Here is a 12719-nt window from a genome sequence, read left to right as displayed (position 1 = left end):
TCACACTGGGTCACACTGCCCCACACTGGGTCACACTGCCTCACACTGGGTCACAGCGCTGCCCCACACTGGGTCACACTGGGTCACAGTGCTGCCCCACACTGGGTCACACTGCCCCACACTGGGTCACACTGCCCCACACTGGGTCACACTGCCTCACACTGCCTCACACTGCCTCACACTGGGTCACACTGCCTCACACTGCCTCACACTGGGTCACACTGCCTCACACTGGGTCACAGTGCTGCCCCACACTGGGTCACACTGCTGCCCCACACTGGGTCACACTGCTTCCTCACACTGGGTCACACTGCTTCCTCACACTGGGTCACACTGCTGCCCCACACTGGGTCACACTGCCCCACACTGGGTCACACTGCCTCACACTGCCCCAAACTGGGTCACACTGCCCCACACTGGGTCACACTGCCACACACTGGGTCACACTGCCTCACAGTGGGTCACACTGCCCCAAACTGGGTCACACTGCCCCACACTGGGTCACACTGCCCCACACTGGGTCACACTGCCCCAAACTGGGTCACACTGCCCCACACTGGGTCACACTGCCTCACACTGGGTCACACTGCCTCACACTGGGTCACACTGCCCAAAACTGGGTCACACTGCCCCACACTGGGTCACACTGCCACACACTGGGTCACACTGCTGCCCCACACTGGGTCACACTGCTGCCCCACACTGGGTCACACTGCCCCACACTGGGTCACACTGCTACCTCACACTGGGTCACACTGCTGCCTCACACTGGGTCACACTGCTGCTCCACACTGGGTCACACTGCCCCACACTGGGTCACACTGCTACCTCACACTGGATCACACTGCTGCCTCACACTGGGTCACACTGCTGCCTCACACTGGGGTCACACTGCTACCTCACACTGGATCACACTGCTGCCTCACACTGGGTCACACTGCTGCCTCACATTGGGTCACACTGCCCCACACTGGGTCACACTGCTACCTCACACTGGATCACACTGCTGCCTCACACTGGGTCACACTGCTGCCTCACACTGGGTCACACTGCTGCCTCACACTGGGTCACACTGCTACCTCACACTGGGTCACACTGCTGCCTCACACTGGGTCACACTGCTACCTCACACTGGGTCATGCTGCTGCCCCACACTGGGTCACACTGCTACCTCACACTGGGTCACACTGCTGCCTCACACTGGGTCACACTGCTTCCTCACACTGGGTCACACTGCTTCCTCACACTGGGTCACACTGCCCCACACTGGGTCACACTGCTGTCTCACACTGGGTCACACTGCCTCACACTGTGTCACACTGCCCCACACTGGGTCACACTGCTACCTCACACTGGATCACACTGCTGCCCCACACTGGGTCACACTGCTGCCCCACACTGTGTCACACTGCCCCACACTGGGTCACACTGCTGCCCCACACTGGCTCACACTGCTGCCCCACACTGGGTCACACTGCTGCCTCACACTGTGTCACACTGCCCCACACTGGGTCACTCTGCTACCTCACACTGGGTCACACTGCTGCCTCACACTGTGTCACACTGCCCCACACTGGGTCACACTGCTGCCCCACACTGGGTCACACTGCTACCTCACACTGGGTCACACTGCTGCCTCACACTGGATCACACTGCTACCTCACATTGGGTCATGCTGCTGCCCCACACTGGGTCACACTGCTGCCCCACACTGGGTCACACTGCTGCCCCACACTGGGTCATACTACTACCTCACACTGGGTCACACTGCTGCCTCACACTGGGTCACACTGCTGCCTCACACTGGGTCATACTACTACCTTACACTGGGTCACACTGTTACCTCACACTGTGTCACACTGCTGCCACACACTGGGTCACAGGGCTGCCCCACACTGGGTCACACTGCTGCCTCACACTGGATCACACTGCTGCCCCATACTCGGTCATGCTGCTGCCTCACACTGGGTCACACTGCTGCCTCACACTGGGTCACACTGCTGCCTCACACTGGGTCACACTGCTACCTCCCACTGGGTCACACTGCTGCCTCACACTGGGTCATACTACTACCTCACACTGGGTCACACTGTTACCTCACACTGTGTCACACTGCTGCCCCACACTGGGTCACACTGCTGCCTCACACTGGGTCATACTGCTGCCCCACACTAGGTCACACTGCTGCCTCACACTGGGTCACACTGCTACCTCACACTGGGTCACACTGGTGGGTCACACTGCTGCCTCACACTGGGTCATACTGCTGCCCCACACTGGGTCACACTGCTGCCTCACACTGGGTCACACTGGGTCACACTGCTACCCCACACTGGGTCACACTGCTGCCTCACACAGGGTCACACTGATACCTCACACTGGCTCACACTGCTTCCTCACACTGGGTCACACTGCTGCCTCACACTGGGTCACACTGCTGCCCCACACTGGGTCATGCTGCTGCCCCACACTGGGTCACACTGCTACCTCACACTGGGTCACACTGCTGCCTCACACTGGGTCACACTGCTTCCTCACACTGGGTCACACTGCTGCCTCACACTGGGTCACACTGCTACCTCACACTGGGTCACACTGCTGCCTCACACTGGGTCACACTGCTTCCTCACACTGGGTCACACTGCTACCTCACACTGGGTCATGCTGCTGCCTCACAATGGGTCACACTGCTACCTCACACTGGGTCACACTGCTGCCTCACACTGGGTCACACTGCTTCCTCACACTGGGTCACACTGCTGTCTCACACTGAGTCACACTGCCTCACATTGTGTCACACTGCCCCACACTGGGTCACACTGCTACCTCACACTGGATCACACTGCTGCCCCACACTGGGTCACACTGCTGCCCCACACTGGGTCACACTGCTGTCTCACACTGGGTCACACTGCTACCTCACACTGGGTCACACTGCTGCCTCACACTGTGTCACACTGCCCCACACTGGGTCACACTGCTGCCTCACACTGTGTCACACTGCCCCACACTGGGTCACACTGCTGCCTCACACTGTGTCACACTGCCCCACACTGGCTCACACTGCTACCTCACACTGGGTCACACTGCTGCCCCACACTGGGTCATACTACTACCTCACACTGGGTCACACTGCTTCCTCACACTGTGTCACACTGCTGCCACACACTGGGTCACAGGGCTGCCCCACCCTGGGTCACACTGCTGCCCCATACTGGGTCATGCTGCTGCCTCACACTGGGTCACACTGCTGCCTCACACTGGGTCACACTGCTGCCTCACACTGGGTCATACTACTACCTCACACTGCGTCACACTGCTACCTCACACTGGGTCACACTGGTGGGTCATACTGCTGCCCCACACTGGGTCACACTGCTGCCTCACACTGGGTCACACTGGTGGGTCATACTGCTGCCCCACACTGGGTCACACTGCTGCCTCACACTGGGTCACACTGCTACCCCACACTGGGTCACACTGCTGCCTCACACAGGGTCACACAGCTACCTCACACTGGCTCACACTGCTGCCTCACACTGGGTCACACTGCTGCCTCACACTGGGTCACACTGCTGCCCCACACTGGATCATACTGCTGCCCCACACTGGGTCACACTGCTGCCCCACACTGGGTCACACTGCTGCCTCACACTGGGTCACACTGCTGCCCCACACTGGGTCATACTGCTGCCCCACACTAGGTCACACTGCTGCCCCACACTGGGTCATACTGCTGCCCCACACTGGGTCACACTGCTGCCCCACACTGGGTCAAACTGCTGCCTCACACTGGGTCACACTGCTGCCTCACACTGGGTCACACTGTTGCCCCACACTGGGTCACACTGCTGCCTCACACTGTGTCACACTGCTACCTCACACTGGGTCACACTGCTACCTCCCACTGGGTCACACTGCTGCCTCACACTGGGTCACACTGCTGCCTCACACTGGGTCACACTGGTGGGTCACACTGGGTCACACTGCTACCTCACACTGGGACATACTGCTGCCCCACACTGGGTCAAACTGGGTCACACCATTACCCCACACTGGGTCACACTGCCTCAAAATGGGTCACACTGCTTCCTCCCACTGGGTCACACTGCTGCCACACACTGGGTCCCACTGCTGCCCCACACTGGGTCACACTGCTGCCCGAGAATGAGTCAAACTGCTGCCTCACACTGTGTCACATTGCTACCTCACACTGGGTCACACTGCTACCTTATACTGGGTCACACCGCTACCTCAAACTGGGTCACACTGCTGCCTCACACTGTCTCATACTACTACCTCACACTAGGTCACTCTGCTGCCTCACACTGGGTCACACTGCTGCCTCACACTGGGTCACACTGGTGGGTCATACTGCTGCCCCACACTGGGTCACACTGCTGCCTCACACTGTCTCATACTACTACCTCACACTAGGTCACACTGCTGCCTCACACTGGGTCACACTGCTGCCTCACACTGGGTCACACTGGTGGGTCATACTGCTGCCCCACACTGGGTTGTACTGCTGCCTCACACTGTCTCATACTACTACCTCCCACTGGGTCACACTGCTGCCCCACACTGGGTCACACCGCTGCCCCACACTGGGTCACACCGCTGCCCCACACTGGGTCACACTGCTGCCCCACACTGGGTCATACTGCTGTCTCACACTGGGTCATACTGCTGCCCCACACTGGCTCATACTGCTGCCTCACACCAGGTCACACTGCTGCCTCACCCTGGGTCACACTGCTGCCCCCCACTGAGTCATACTGCTGCCCCACACTGGGTCACACTGCTGCCCCACACTGGGTCACACTGCTGCCTCACACTGGGTCACACTGCTGCCACACACTGGGTCACACTGCTGCCACACACTGGGTCACACTGCTGCCCCACACTGGGTCACACTGCTGCCTCACACTGGGTCACACTGCTGCCTCACACTGGGTCACACTGCTGCCACACACTGGGTCACACTGCAGCCTCACACTGGGTCAGACTGCTGCCCCACACTGCCTCACACTGCTGCCCCACACTGGGTCACATTGCTGCCCCACACTGGGTCACACTGCTGCCCCACACTGGGTCACACTGCTGCCACACACTGAGTCACACTGCTGCCTCACACTGGGTCAGACTGCTGCCCCACACTGGGTCACACTGGTGGGTCACACTGCTGCCTCACACTGGGTCACACTGCTGCCCCACACTGGGTCACACTGCTGCCCCACACTGGGTCACACTGCTGCCTCACACTGGTGGGTCACACTGGGTCACACTGCTGCCCCACACTGGGTCACACTGCTGCCCCACACTGGGTCACACTGCTGCCTCACACTGGTGGGTCACACTGGGTCACACTGCTGCCTCACACTGGGTCACACTGCTGCCCCACACTGAGTCACACTGCTGCCCCACACTGAGTCACACTGCTGCCCCACACTGAGTCACACTGCTGCCCCACACTGGGTCACACTGCTGCCCCACACTGGGTCACACTGCTGCCCCACACTGGGTCACACTGCTGCCCCACACTGGGTCACACTGCTGCCCCACACTGGGTCACACTGCTGCCCCACACTGCCTCACACTGCTGCCCCACACTGGGTCACACTGCTGCCCCACACTGGGTCACACTGCTGCCCCACACTGGGTCACACTGCTGCCCCACACTGGGTCACACTGCTGCCCCACACTGCCTCACACTGCTGCCCCACACTGGGTCACACTGCTGCCTCACACTGGGTCACACTGCTGCCCCACACTGCCTCACACTGCTGCCCCACACTGGCCTGATTAAATTTTGAGCGTTCGTTGATCTTTAGTACTTTCTCCTGTTCTCCGAAGTTAAACACCGAGCTCGTTCAGTTGCAAATCGTTGCTATCGTGCGCCACTCAGCCTGGGCCGTCTGTAGTAAACAGTGTCAATATGACTGAGGATAATGTGATGTGTTTCTGAAGAGGGACAAAAGTGGGTTTTAGGGACAAAGTGGGAGGGGTCCATCACAAGGAGATGATGGGAGGTTGGATTATGTGGATTTTCTTTGCTCGTTCAGGGAGCTGGCCAGCATTTATTGCCCAACCATAGTTGCCCTTGACAAGGTGATGGTGAGCTGCCTTCTTGACCCACTGCAGCCTGTGAGCTACAGATAGACCCATCCATTCTTAGGGAGGCGATTCCAGGAGTTTGCCCCAGCGACACTGAAGGAACGGTGATATATTTCCAAGTCAGGATGGTGAGAGGCTTGGAGAGGAACTTGCAGGGGGTGATGTTCCCATGTACCTGCTGCTTTTTTCCTTCTAAATGGAAGTGGGCGTGGGTTTGGAAGGTGCTGTCTGAGGATCTTTGGTGAATTTCTGCAGCTCATTTTGCAGTGAGTACACACTGCTGCTACTGGGCATCAGTGGTGGAGGGTGTGTATGTTTGTGGATGTGGGTGCCAATCAAGTAGGCTGCTTTGTCCTGAATGGTGTCAAGCTTCTGTTGTTGGGGCTGCACCCATCCAGGCAAGTGGGGAGTGTTCCATCACATTGCTGACTTACACCTTGTCGATGGTGGACAGGGGCTTTGGGGAGTCAGGAGGGGAGTTAGCTGCTGCAGGATCCCAGCTTCTGACTTGCTCTTGGACCCACTGTGTTTATGTGGTGAGTCCAGTTGAGTTTCTGGTCAACGGTAACCCCCAGAGTGTTGATAGTGCAGGATTCAATGATGGTAACACCATTGTCTGTCAAGGGGTGGTGAATAGATTGTTTCTTATTGGTGATGGTTATTGCCTGGCACTGTGTGGTGTGAATGTTACTTGCCACTTGTCAGCCCAAGCCTAGATATTATCCAGATCTTGTTGCATTTGAGCATGGACTCCTTCAGTATCTGAGGAGTCAAGAGTGTGGTGCTGGAAAAACACAGCAGGTCAGGCAGATTCTGAGGAGCAGGAGAGTCGACATTTCAGGCATAAGCCCTTCATCAGGAATGAGGAGAGATCCTGCTTCTAGGATGCTGCCTGACCTGCTGTGTTTTTCCAGCACCACCCTCTCTGATACTGCAGCATCTTCAGTGCTCACTTCCCCCTCAGTGTCCGAGGAGTCTGGAGTGGATTTAATGCGCTTGTTAATGTGAGGGATATGGTTTGTTGCTGACATTGGTATCATTGGACTTGCCTTGATGCTAATTATTCTCATATATCATTAACTTGTGGAATGAGAAATACATGAGGATAACCTCGGAGTGGTGTTCTCCTGGTCTTCCTGTCGCCTGCTAGAATGATTCCAGCACCCAACTAACCCTATCCTCTGTCCCTTTAGGGAAAACTGGGAGTTCCGGGATTGCCAGGCTACCCAGGAAGACAAGGTCCAAAAGTAAGTCTACTTCTGGCGATGGAGAGGCAGTTCCCAACCTCCTATCTGGAATTCCCAGAGTTCCCGTTCATGATTTTTCCTTTCATCCTTTCCAGGGTTCGATTGGATTCCCAGGATTTCCGGGAGCAAATGGCGAGAAAGGAGTGAGGGTGGGTGCCAGTTTAATAATTAAGACATTCCAATGACCCTGTCCACTGTGGTCCTGTGGCCAAGCCAAGGAGGCAATGTGGGACACCAGGAAAAGAAAGCATTTGGTAAAATCTATTGCAATCCTGGATTAGACTCCAGATTTCTGTCACAGTCTGGCTGGGGCTCAGAAACTTTTATATTTCAAGGAGACAATCCGTGAGATTCAGGGGACTTACTGAGGCAACAAAGCAACAAAATTCCAACGTTTGTACAAACAAGAATAAACTTTACAGCATTAGAACAGAAATACAATCCACAATATAAGTACAACTTATTTCTAACACTCAGAATTAACATGTAAACATGGAAAGTGGACACATCAGACAGCAAATACAATCAAAACAGATCCCACAGATTTCTTGGCAGTTCTCCCAGATGTTAGTGCCATATTGGATCATTACATTTTATTAAACTTCACAAGAGATTACAATTCCTTAGATTTACTGGTCTGGCTTTGCAACCCTTAATAGCTGTTCCACCATGGATTGCCTCAGTAACTGCTGTGCTCCATCCCACTCCTAGACACTCTCTAGGACTCAGAAAGTACACTATAACCCTCAGTCCCAGGCATACTTCCAGCACATCGCTGATGGTAATCTGACTAAAACCATGCCGACCCTGGGCCTTCCTTCCTCAAAACCACTCCAAATTGCAAGCTTCCTCAGCTGCTTTGAGGATTGCAACACCGCTTGTGAGACTGATCAAAGCCCTCCACCCCCCACCCCCCACCTCCCCCCCCCCTCCCCCCCCCCACCCCTCCGTCATCCAGCTGCACTTAAGAATTAATACTGACAGAGCTGTCAAAACAGAGAGAGAAAACCCAGTGGGTTGGGGTAGTGGAGGGGGAGAGGTGGGATTGTGTCCTGACTGAACTTTGACCGGGTGGGTGTGGTCTATACTTGATGTAGTTTAGCTGAAAGGATGAGGGGGGGGATCTGATTGAAACTTAGAGTATACTGAGAGGCCTGGGTAGAGGGGACATGGAGAAGATGTTTCCACGAGTAGGAGAGTCTAGGACCAGAGGGCACAGCCTCAGGGTGAAGGGACACTCCTTTAAGACTGAGATGAGGAAGAATCTCTTCAGCCAGAGAAGGGTAAATCTGGGAAACTCATTGCCACAGATGACTATGGAGTGTTTTTCAAACAGAGATAGCCAAGTTCTTGTTTAGTAAGGGGGATCAAGGGTTACGGCAGAAGAAAATGGGATTGAGAAAGTGGATAATCAGACATAATCGAATAATTGAGCAGACTTGATGGGTTGAATGGCTTAATTTTGCTCCTATATCTTATGGTCTTAGCAGTCAGCTTGTCCCTCAGACCGGCAGGAGAAAATGTACAAACACCTGATGGGGTCCCGGGGGAGCGGGATGGTGAGGGGTGCTATGGCTTTAGGTTCAGCCCTTGCCATCTGTTTTTGTTAATGAGGATTCCTGGTTGCTAGCAGCTTCCAGTGAGACAGAAACGTCAGCACATTTAACTGAACAGGGTACACTTGTAAAATAGGCCCCTTGCCCCCTCCCCTCCCTTTCCATTGTAACCATTGGTCAGTGTAGATATCTTTGAAATTGGTTAAAGACATGACATCAAACAAAAGACTTCCCTTTGATTTGTAATGAACAAAGTCACTGTTTCTCTTGGTCATGGAGATGTAAAGTATAGAAACAGACCCTTCAGTCTAACCCGTCCATGCCGACCAGATATCCTGACTTAATCTAGTCCCATTTGCCAGCACTTGGCCCAAATCCCTCTAAACTCTTCCTATTCACATACCCATCCAGGCGCCTTTTAAATGTTGCAATTGTACCAGCCTGCACCATTTCCTCTGGCAGCTCATTCCATACACGTACCACCCTCTGCATGTAGTTAACTCACTTAAATTCTTTACTAAGGTGTGGCATTTGTGGTTTGTCTTGCCCATTTGCAAATTACTCTGATACAATGAAATAAAAGGGGTAGTTACACATTAACCAGTCCGTGTGGAACAGCAGTTGAACAAGACCAGAGGGATTACACTGACAGAGATGTCAGCATGGTTTGCTGGGAGGGAGTGGTCGTGGACTCTTCACTGAGTGCTGACTCAGCCCTCCTCAGTCCGCTTTCACTAACTGGCTCCTTCTTCTTTATTTCTAGGGGACTCCAGGAAAAGCAGGACCCAGGGGGCAGAGAGGGCCAACGGTAACAACCCATTTCCTCAGCTTTCTCATCTCCTGCTCACGTACATCCCTTTCCATCATCACTGCCATTCATGGTGTAACTTCTCATGAGAAACCTCAGCTGTTTAACAGCTTGTTTCTTGTGATTCTAACATTGTTTGTCTTATCTTTAAAGGGGCCAAGGGGTGAACGTGGCCCAAGAGGAGCCACAGGAAAAGCTGGACCTAAGGTAATGGTACTTTCCGAAAAGAATAGGCTCCCTATTCTTTTAAATCAAAAGTAAAGCTTCCTTCATACTGCCCCATTCAGCACCTCCAGGATGAGGACAATACGGGGTTAAATACAGAATAAAGCTACCTCTACACTGCCCCCTTCAAACACTCCCAGGACAGCTACAGCATGGGCTTAGATACAGAGTAAAGCTCACAAATGGCTGCTTCAGCCTTTGTGCCAGTAACTCACTCTCCTGATTCCTAACTCTCCATCATCAGAAAACTCCCCCTCATTCCCTTCACTGCCAGAACAACATGTTGTCTCTGCTGTGACTGTCTGCCCCCTCTCTGGCATACTCGAGGTTGTCTGAATCAGTTTGTTTTATGCACCTGTCCAAAAATAATTGGGTTGAAAATGTGGCAAATTTCAGTTCTGCTGGGTCCCAACAGACAAGGAGAGTGTAAACTCCCCCAGTCCTGTGAAAGATCAAAGGAAGCTGTGCCTCTGTCACTTTTAGTGTAGAGGTGTGGCAGATGGGGAACAGAGATGGGATACCAGTCAACCCCCGAGTACCTGTCCAATAGAGTGTTTCCAGGATGGTTCAGTGTGTTGTTGTTGTTATAAATTATTTTCAGAAGCTAATATCTCGAATCTTCTTTGATTACAGGGTAGCTCAGGCACTGATGGACCACCAGGTCCGACTGGTGAGAGGGTATGGATTATTCAGATTCTTTCTCTGCTCCTCGTTTATTTCCATGCAGCGGTTTTTATGCTGACCCAGACATGCACCTTCTGCCCCTCCACATTCAACACTGCAGAGTGAAGCTGCTAATGTGCTATTTGTTCCCTGATCGGGACATGAGTGTATTGTGCCCAGATTAGACTGTTTTTACTCAATCTGGCTTTTGTAGCCAGTTTTCCCTGAAATCTCACGAAAATTTCAGCGCAGCACAGAAGGGAATCAGAATTTAAGTCAAATGGTCCATTGTGATCACAGCTTTGAAACATGTACGATGGCTTTGGTCATTCAACTCACCCCCTTCATCTTTGGGGCTGTTTGACTTTCAAATATTGAGAACATCTAAGTATTGCATTATGCACTGGTGAATTTGGTCAGGTGATAACAACAGGTTTGAAATTGTAAAAAACATTCTCATTGTGAAAATAAAACAATAGAGGGTAAAGAAAAAAACAACACAGGCTGTGTGAGTGTATTGACATGAGCTGCTCAGTAAGGATCAGCTCGATTTAATAACATCACTCTGATCACTCAATGGGGTTTCCGAGCTCCACTGTCTGGGGAACATTGGCCGTGTTTGTTTGGACTCTCACAAGCTACAACTGATCAGATGCTGGAAATGTCATATGGCCATGCTCCTGCCAACATAACTCTGACCACTGCCTGGCACAAGCCAATGCCACCAAACACAGGTTTGTGAACTCAAAGTCACAGAACGTTGAGACAGTGTCCCCCCAGAACCAACTGCGCAATAACACAGAACTGAAACTCTTGAGAATCTCCAGCAGCTGCCTCACCTCAGCATACACCATCATGGTTCATGATGGATCAGCCACATCCTTGTCTTCAAACCACTTGTGTGGGCACCTCAGTAACAGCCAATAATGTACAAGTTGTACCAACGCAGAGTTTAACGCTGTGGTTAATATCCAGTGTTTTCCTACACCTATTCTGATAGGACATTAATCTGAGTGTTAGTGCCCTCTCAGGTAATTGTAAAACATCTCATTGTCCCATTTTGGAGGCAAATATTTGTCCCTAAACTGAGATGACAATAAAGTAATCATCTCGTTGTTTGTATAATTGACGGTCTGGGAGCTTGGTCTCAACTTGGCAGCTGTATTCCCAACATTGAAACAAGAGCTACATTCCAAGGTAATTAATTGGTTGCCTAGCAATTGGGGGCACCTCGCAGTTGGGGGAGGTGATATAGAAATGCAAATATTCCTTTTCTCAACTTGCTTCTGTTTACATTTTAGGGGCCACCTGGACCTCAGGGACCAATGGGATTTGCTGGACCCAAGGGACCTCCTGTGAGTAGTTGTAGGAATTTATAATTATTTTTGCCCAATTGCACATCAATGCAGATTTCCTTACTCCAAATACAAATGCTGTTGAAGATATTATTTAATATGTTTAATGATCCACAAATGTGCACTTACTCAGAAATAGTGGCGTGTTTAAGAGTACAGCCGAACAGGTCACCTGTCAGACATTCCCTTCTTCCTTTAACCATTCAGTTAATTCTCAGCTAAGGAAATGTTCAGCTCTATCTGAAAAAGAACAATTTGCAATACTATCGGAAGAAGAAATGGAAAGTGGGACCTGAGCGATTGCATTTCAATCAGCAAGTCTGAGCTGAATAGCCTCCCCATTAAACCCTCCCAGGGCAGGGACAACACAGAGTAAAGCTCACTCTACACTGTCCCCATTAAACCCTCCCAGGGCAGGGATAACACAGAGTAAAGCTCCCTCTACACTGTCCCCATTAAACCCTCCCAGGGCAGGGACAACACAGAGTAAACCATCCCAGGGCAGGGACAACACAGAGTAAAGCTCACTCTACACTGTCCCCATTAAACCCTCCCAGGGCAGGGACAACACAGAGTAAAGCTCACTCTACACTGTCCCCATTAAACCCACCCAGGGCAGGGACAACACAGAGTAAAGCTCACTCTACACTGTCCCCATTAAACCCTCCCAGGGCAGGGACAACACAGAGTAAAGCTCACTCTACACTGTCCCCATTAAACCCTCCAAGGGCAGGGACAACACAGAGTA

At 52.6% G+C, this 12719-nt stretch overlaps 1 protein-coding gene across 2 annotated transcripts in view; it reads left to right on the top strand.

Annotated features, from left to right (window-relative positions):
- col5a1 (procollagen, type V, alpha 1) overlaps positions 1-12719 on the top strand; it is a 551133-nt gene that overhangs the window by 403741 nt on the left and 134673 nt on the right. For both annotated transcript variants that reach the window (XM_072566092.1, XM_072566091.1), the window contains exons 31-36: positions 7311-7364; positions 7460-7513; positions 9684-9728; positions 9882-9935; positions 10587-10631; positions 11918-11971. In XM_072566092.1, coding sequence (XP_072422193.1) covers positions 7311-7364; positions 7460-7513; positions 9684-9728; positions 9882-9935; positions 10587-10631; positions 11918-11971 — 306 coding nt within the window. The remainder of the gene's footprint in view (positions 1-7310; positions 7365-7459; positions 7514-9683; positions 9729-9881; positions 9936-10586; positions 10632-11917; positions 11972-12719) is intronic.

The sequence above is a fragment of the Chiloscyllium punctatum genome, chromosome 49, assembly GCF_047496795.1.
Source record: "Chiloscyllium punctatum isolate Juve2018m chromosome 49, sChiPun1.3, whole genome shotgun sequence".
Classification (NCBI taxonomy): Eukaryota; Metazoa; Chordata; class Chondrichthyes; order Orectolobiformes; family Hemiscylliidae; genus Chiloscyllium; species Chiloscyllium punctatum.
This window is presented reverse-complemented; position numbering and strand designations above follow the sequence as displayed.